General features: G+C 46.5%; 1 protein-coding gene across 1 annotated transcript; it reads right to left on the bottom strand.

The window, feature by feature from the left end:
- Window positions 1–960: 960 nt before the first annotated feature.
- On the bottom strand, window positions 961–7,684 carry LOC103609804 (spermatogenesis-associated protein 13-like; the record flags this gene model as incomplete). The annotated part of the gene is made up of 3 exons (XM_008594088.1): window positions 7,619–7,684; window positions 3,134–3,499; window positions 961–1,105 (listed from the first exon to the last, which is right to left on the bottom strand). Coding segments are annotated over exons 1-3 (577 nt in total), but the record flags the coding sequence as incomplete, so codon positions are not given.
- Window positions 7,685–8,116: the final 432 nt, after the last annotated feature.

Raw genomic sequence — 8,116 nt, 5'->3', positions numbered from 1 at the left:
ACCAGCAACGGATCGCAACCCCCAGTGTCACGCCTGTACCGGACCGGGACCGGCAACGGGATCGCAACCCTCAGTGTTGCGGCCGCACCTCGCTCAGCCAGTGAGCGGCCGGTCTGTATGTGGGATCCGAACCCTCGGCGGGAGCGCCACCGCACTTCCCAAGCGGTGCACTATAGCAGTGCACCATGGGGCCGGCCCTACCTGTCATTTTTTTAAGGAAAAAAAAAAAAAAATCTGAGGCCTTCAGGAGGTGCTTGGATAGTGAGGGCCCCGCCCTCACCAATGGATTAATCCATTAATGGGATAATGGTTTAATAGGTTATCAGAGATTGGTTCTGATGGCTTTATTAAAAAGAGCAAGTGATGTGATATTCCGTGACGCCACGGGACTCTGGGGAGTCTCCACCAAGAAGAAGGCCCTCACCAAACGTGCTCCTGGACCTTTGGACTTCCCATCCTCCAAAACTGTAAGAAATAAATTTTACTTTCACATGAATTACCCAATTTCAGGTATTCTGTTATAAGCAACAGAAAATGAACTAATCCATGCATCTACAAGCCAGGGAACCCCCTGAGGCCACCAGAAGCTGAGAAAGAGCCTGGAACAGAGTCTCACTCACAGCCCTCAGAAGGAACCAACCCTGCGGACGCTTGGATCTCGGATCTAGCCTGGGACTCGGCTCGCACGGGGACCTCCACCTGCAGGAACTTAGGAAGGGAAAGGCCACAAGAGAAGCAAACTTCTCAAACTCAGAGCCCCGCGGATGGTGGCGCCAGAGCACCACGCGGCCTCTGGGACGCACCCTCCTCTCGAGCAGGTCCTCGGTGCCCCCAGGCCAGCGCCGCCCGGCCCAGAGAGAGGCGCAGAGGTGGCAATCACCTGGGCGCCTCGGGCTGGCTGGGAACAGTCCCGCGGCTGCGTCCACAGCAATTTCGGAAAGGGGAGGCCCCCGGACTCACTGTTGGCCGCTCTCCGGTGCCGCGGGCGTCCCACGCGGTCCAGCCCGATGGGCGTGCTCCGGGACAGGGCGCAGGGCCGGAGCCGGGCCGACACGGCTCTGTAGGGCGGCACCTGGTGCGCGGGCACGGGCGGCCGCGCCGCCGGCTGCGGAAGGAAAGCAGAGGCGGTGAGCGGCAGGAAGCGCGGCCCTGCCACCCGCCGGTGGGCACGGCCTTCTCGCCTCGAAGCCACGCCACATGGGAAGTGGTTTCCCCAGGCCCCGCCGAGAGCGGCAGGCTGCCCCAGGCTCAGCGCCACCCGACGGGCCACAACGTCGGCCTGTCCCTCCCAGCATGCTGCCTAGGCCTTCCGTGCTCACCCCTGCAGAGCTTGCAACCGAGCCCGGCGCATGCAGGCCCTTACAAGGACTTGAGCACCTGAAGACAGTTCCTGCTTCCTAAACTAACAAGACAGCTGAGCTTTGTTTAAAAGAGTTGGTTTTGCACGTATTTACCCAAGTGTTTTTAGAACTGTCTATAACGCCCTTCTGATTTTGCATATTAGCAATCTCTATAACTGTGTGCCAAAGGCCCAGTTGGTTCATGCTTCCCTTAGTTTTCTTAGGATTTTTACACCCCACTCCCTAAATAAGGTTACAATGCAGAAAATTATTTTACTACACTCCTTTTTGATGCACTGAAGTGAAATAATTTCTAAAGGCTTTAGATCTTCTCTATACTGTTTCAACTTAAGATAGATTACAATTTGCTTTAATTCAGAATTATTTCTTAGCAGGTGGAGCAGCTTAAAACAAAAGGTTCTAAAAGATTCATGGTATTCTTCGATTTAATTTATTCTTACCTTCAATTAAAGCAAGTTTTCGAGTACTTGCTATAAACAAGGCACTGTGCTGGGCTTTACAGGGAGAACATAAGCATACAATCCAATACTAATATAGAATTTCCCATTTAAGAGAATTTCACAGGTTATTTATGACATCAGCTAGCAGGTTTTAAAAATGAAATTGGACATATACATTACTCATGCTGTTCTGTGAACATTTGAACATGGCCAGGGTATTAACCTCACCAAATAAATATAAACTCCTCCAGTTGAGGGTCTTTAATTAAATGTTTCATACCTTCAAAGTGCTCATTGGGTGCCTGATAAATAATTGTAGAATTACTAAAATATACTAAGGGACCAATAGTAAGTGTTTAATCTGTTGTCAAACCAGTGCAATGTTACAACTTGGAAGTAAAGAGTAAGAAAATGGTAGGAAAAAAATTACTTCGTCATATCCTAAAACAAACAAACAAACAAACAAAAAACCAAAAGAAACCCTATTCTTTTCCTCTGTTGGGAAAAATAGGAAAATGGTCAAGGCCCCTCAGATGTTCAGAATCTTGCCGAGCATTTGCTGTAAATATCCTCAGGTGCTCTTTGTTACTACTTAATGTAAATTGCGTATGGACACCCAGGTGAACAGGGTTGTGGACTTAAGTATAAAAGACTAACAGCTCCGAGCCACAGAACTCTCAGAGAAGCCACTAGGACACTTACTCCTAGATCTGAATAAAACCCATTCATTTTTCTATACCTATGGCTCCCAGAACCTTTTTTTCTATTACCTAGCTCACAGACCTGCGTGTGGAGGGTTTGTAACCCAATCTGTTCAACAGACTTGAGGGGTCTGTAAGCCCTAGCTTTACATCCTCTTATCTTTACATTTTGACAATGAACAACACTTTCTTTTTCAAGAATTACTTTTTTCGGGACGCTCGCTAGATATGCATTGCCACCTTCTTCTGGTTAAAATTTCAAGTGGGGCTGGCCGGTTAGCTCAGCTGGTTAGAGCACAGCCTTGTAACACCAAGGTCACTGGTTTGGATCCCCATACCAACCAGCTGCCAAAACAAAAAGTAAAATCTCAGGTCATTCAGAAGCAAACTAGTTTCACATTATTACTTGAGATCCCAGCAAAGAAAGAAGATTAGTAAAAGGCATCCCAACGTCAGATGGTTAGTTTGAATTTATGCATGTTTTCAAAGTCAGAAAAAGTTGTGAGTACATGATGCCATCCTTGAGGAAGAGAGAAGAAAGGAAAAGCAGCATCCCGCTTAGTCTGTAGTGGGAGAACAAAGGCCAGGAAGCTGAGGGTCTTTGCTTTGGAAGAAGCACACCAGATCTTACTTGGGTTAGCAGATTCTCTATTTCCTCTGCCTGGCTGTTCCCATAGAAGCTGACCCCACCGATCACAGAAATGGGGCGTCTTCTCAGGCCTCCTTTAGGGCAGCCCAGGGAGGCTTTCTGGTCTGCAGCGCCATTAGAGGTCATGCTTGCCTGGGGGTCCCCGTCCACAAAGTCCTCCTTCTGGGGGTCTACAGCAATTGAGTCTTCAGGAATTGACAAACTCCGGCCGACCAGCTGGCCATAGTCAGAGAGTGGACGAGGCCTTGATCGCCTCCCAGAACTCCATCTCCTCCTGGGGATTCTCTGTGCCTCCGTCCGCTCTTCATCCTGTGATGTGCCTCGGCTCCAGGGGTCATCAGTGGCAACCTTTTCAAACGCGAACACGTTAGGTGGGCTCAAAGGTCCAGGAAGCTATTAAAAAAGAACAAGCTGTACATACATACTCCCTCCCCCTCCTCAGCCCTGCCTCAAGCCTTTCTTGATTTACTTGTTTATTTAAAAGTTATCTGTGTAATAGAAAGTGAAGATGCAACTAAAACATGGATTAAAACAACCAAATCTATCCTTCATTCCAGGCTGAATTAAAAGCATAATTTAAATAGTAATGATTGGTGACCAATAAGGAGCTACAGAAAGGGCATTAAGAAAATCAGCATCACTGTTTGTTAATATAATGAACTTATAACTATGGTGTCTCCCAAAATATGCAGAACAATAGCATGGGAGGAAGGCAGGCCTGCCCTTAGAAGAAATGAACTGCTATACATAGGTGCTCTAAGGTATGTTCTTTCTATAGTGCACACTACTTAAAAATAGAAGGTGCTTTAAGAAGATTAAGTCCAGAGCTGTTAGGACTCAGCACACAGTCTCTTGCTCAGGCTGGCAGCCTCTGGGCAGCAGTCTGATGGGGAGAGAGCTCCCAGCTAGTATTCAAAGAACTAGATCAGGCTCTGTGAGCTTGGACAAGTCACAACTAACCTTTCTGGATCTCAGACTGCAGACTGGCCAATTGCACAGCTCAAGATTCTGTAATCCTGAAGGAGGCAACACCTTCTAATTTTTCAAATAATTTTTTTCAGAGGCAAGGCAACGTTCTAGAAGAACACATGAGGTCTGTAATTGGGCAGAGTTCCGAGTTGGTCATTGTTTCTGGGCCAGGAGCTAACTTCATAACCCCAGGCAAGTGAGTTCACTTGGTGATTTGGTTCTGCAGCTCTTCACTGGGGAATAGGTCCTTGTAAGGATGAAACAAGACCACAGTAATAGAGCCTTTGCAGCTGGAGTTCATTATCACTCTTGAAAAGCTGTGCCTTACAGTAACCAGCCCCAGGTTCAGCCCTGCCTCAACTTAGAGGTTATCCGGCCAGACCCCTCAAAGTCTGGCTGCAGAGAAAGGCTGCTTCAGAGACCTGTGGGAGCAGAGCCAGCAGCAGGCACTGGCCGCGTGGCAGGGAGCCAGGCCCGGGTGCCCTCAGCTCTTCCATCCCTATACATTATTTACAAATAAAAACAAAAAAGGCTCTTGGGCCACAGGCACAGGGAGGGCAACTAGAACAACGAGAGAGAGCACAGTCTGATGGCAGTCACCCCTGGAGCAGCAGCGGAGCTGCTGGCACAGCCTCAGGCAGCCCTCCCCCCAGCCCCCTCCCTGACNAGAACAATAGCATGGGAGGAAGGCAGGCCTGCCCTTAGAAGAAATGAACTGCTATACATAGGTGCTCTAAGGTATGTTCTTTCTATAGTGCACACTACTTAAAAATAGAAGGTGCTTTAAGAAGATTAAGTCCAGAGCTGTTAGGACTCAGCACACAGTCTCTTGCTCAGGCTGGCAGCCTCTGGGCAGCAGTCTGATGGGGAGAGAGCTCCCAGCTAGTATTCAAAGAACTAGATCAGGCTCTGTGAGCTTGGACAAGTCACAACTAACCTTTCTGGATCTCAGACTGCAGACTGGCCAATTGCACAGCTCAAGATTCTGTAATCCTGAAGGAGGCAACACCTTCTAATTTTTCAAATAATTTTTTTCAGAGGCAAGGCAACGTTCTAGAAGAACACATGAGGTCTGTAATTGGGCAGAGTTCCCAGTTGGTCATTGTTTCTGGGCCAGGAGCTAACTTCATAACCCCAGGCAAGTGAGTTCACTTGGTGATTTGGTTCTGCAGCTCTTCACTGGGGAATAGGTCCTTGTAAGGATGAAACAAGACCACAGTAATAGAGCCTTTGCAGCTGGAGTTCATTATCACTCTTGAAAAGCTGTGCCTTACAGTAACCAGCCCCAGGTTCAGCCCTGCCTCAACTTAGAGGTTATCCGGCCAGACCCCTCAAAGTCTGGCTGCAGAGAAAGGCTGCTTCAGAGACCTGTGGGAGCAGAGCCAGCAGCAGGCACTGGCCGCGTGGCAGGGAGCCAGGCCCGGGTGCCCTCAGCTCTTCCATCCCTATACATTATTTACAAATAAAAACAAAAAAGGCTCTTGGGCCACAGGCACAGGGAGGGCAACTAGAACAACGAGAGAGAGCACAGTCTGATGGCAGTCACCCCTGGAGCAGCAGCGGAGCTGCTGGCACAGCCTCAGGCAGCCCTCCCCCCAGTCCCCCCCGCCCGGCTGGGAGTGAAGAAAGCTAACTGATGGTGGCCCAAGAAGACACACCTCCCCCCGCCAGTGACAACAGAGATCTGAATGTAGCCTCATAATTTCCAGTCCGATGTGTCTGTACATTCTCTAAGATCATATACCATGAAAATCTGAGGAAGCAATGTGTAGATGCTGTACTCCAACCCCTTACTTTTCTAATTAGGAAATGAGGAATTAAAAAAGTGAAGCAACTTGCCCAGGGCCACACAGCCAATCAGTGGCAAGAAAGACACCAAAATATTCCAATCACCTCTGCTCAAAAGAAAATCCCACATGGGTCCTAGCAATCTCCATTTACCCTTCTATCTACCAATTCTTACTGCCTGCCACCCTATCTTTAATTCAAGTCACCACTGCAGGGGTCCAGAATATGCCACTGTAACATAAAAGTTATTCTGAGCTGAAGGCATTTGAGAACAGGCTTTTTTTCTGAACTCTGTTATCCGAGTAAAAGCTGAGCCTCCCAAAAGAACTCACCTGTCATAAACCTCCTGGTATTTCTTGCAACCAGGGAAGAAAAGAGAATCTGCATCTAAACAGACATTGTCACAAAACTATCATCTATTCTCCTCAGGGCCCATTTAGTTTTGGTAAAAGTCATGTTTCCCCATAAGTTCTCTTTTCCTTCCCTTCCCCTATTAAGATGGTATATAAGTCTCAAATTCTAACCACTTCTGGGCTGGCCGGTGAGCTCAGTTGGTGAGAGCGTGGTATTTTAACACCAAGGTCAAGGGTTCCGATGCCAGTACCAGCCACAAAAACAAACAATAATTCTAACCACTTCCTCGAGTCCCACTTGTCTATGAACTCCTGCATACATACACCCCCCACACACCTGTCTTTCTTTTGCTAATCTGTCTTTTGTCAGTTTAATTCACAGGCCCACAAGAACTGAAAGTATGAGGGTCAAGTTTTTCCTCCCCATCACCACCATGGGAAAATATGAGAGGAATCATGGAAAAATTAATATTATTTTCTGTACTACATATGAAAAATTGATTATTATGGATAATTTAAATAAGTTACTTAATCAAATGACATAGACAAGTACACAGTGAGAATAAACCCATTTATAGTATCACCTTGTGATAAAAAGGTTCAGAAACAACATGCTAGATACAGAAGTACAACAAATTCACAGTCAAGGAGTCAACTAACTGCTCACAAATGTACATGCAGTTTTTTGTTCTGTTTTGTTTTCTAGCTAGGTTTTTTTGGATTTGGGTTTGTTTTGTTTTTGCAAGGAACATGCAGCCTGCTTTCTCTCACTGATGTGGAAAATAAGGAAATACTGCAGGAAGTGCTGGACGCTGGGTAAAGGTAGGTGAGCTCAAAGCAGGCATTACACAGCAGGTGAGGGGTCCGGATTCTCCCGCAACACATCACACCTCAGTGTCAGCTTCCACTCCTACACAGGCGGCACTATAAAAACCAACTATAATTCTACTTTCAGTACTTACATCACTCCACTGAAGAGATAAAAGGAAAAACACCCACTCTAAAAAGCAGCAAACGTCCTAGGAGTTGCACAAAGTAGTTAACAGAATAATATATAAAACTGAAATGTCCATTTAACTCCCAGCAAAAGTACAGAGGGAAAAATGGGGGAAAACCCCTCAGATTTAGACTCACATTCAAACACTGATTCTTAGCTGAACAGAGTTAAATTCCTTGTAAAACAAATTCGAATTTTGATGGATATCCTAAAATTAATTTTTTTTTTAATCTAAGTTTACGTACTTCTGAAATATTGCCCAGGTTCATTCCAGGGAATGTAGTTTGACTGTGATCATACTTGGAACTACAAACACACATACACCAACGAACACCCTTCTTCGACAAGCCAAGCACCTACCTGGGGCTCTGCCATGGGCAGCGGCCCACAGACACACTGCAGGAACAAGCAGTGGACCACATCCATGTTCTCTCAAGAGTCTTTCTTGCCTTTAAAACACTATAATCAAGGATCTGGAAGGCCATGCCAGAGCTCTGCCTAGTCCAACCCAGCAGTCTCAGCTTCTGATCAACCCAGGGCTCTATCAGCTTGAATGGTCAGTTCACACCCAAGTCATAAAGTTTTGTAAACAGACTTGTCAGTGGAGTCCCGCCCTTTCAAATCTTGCTTGTCTATATGCTTTTAAGGTACTTTCCCTAGTCAGTAGCACATTTGTTTCTTCCTGTACAACATTTCTTTCTTTACATTACAAAAGTAAAAAGCCAAGATAGATCTTACATACAGCTAGACACTTCAAAACATTTTTTTTTGGAAACCACAGTGAAAAGCACATTATTAATCTGAGGAAAAAAAATTGCACAGAATAACTTGATTTCACACACATCCATTCAGAAGCCT

The sequence above is a fragment of the Galeopterus variegatus genome, unplaced genomic scaffold (assembly GCF_000696425.1).
Source record: "Galeopterus variegatus unplaced genomic scaffold, G_variegatus-3.0.2 Scaffold10108, whole genome shotgun sequence".
Classification (NCBI taxonomy): domain Eukaryota; kingdom Metazoa; phylum Chordata; class Mammalia; order Dermoptera; family Cynocephalidae; genus Galeopterus; species Galeopterus variegatus.
This window is presented reverse-complemented; position numbering and strand designations above follow the sequence as displayed.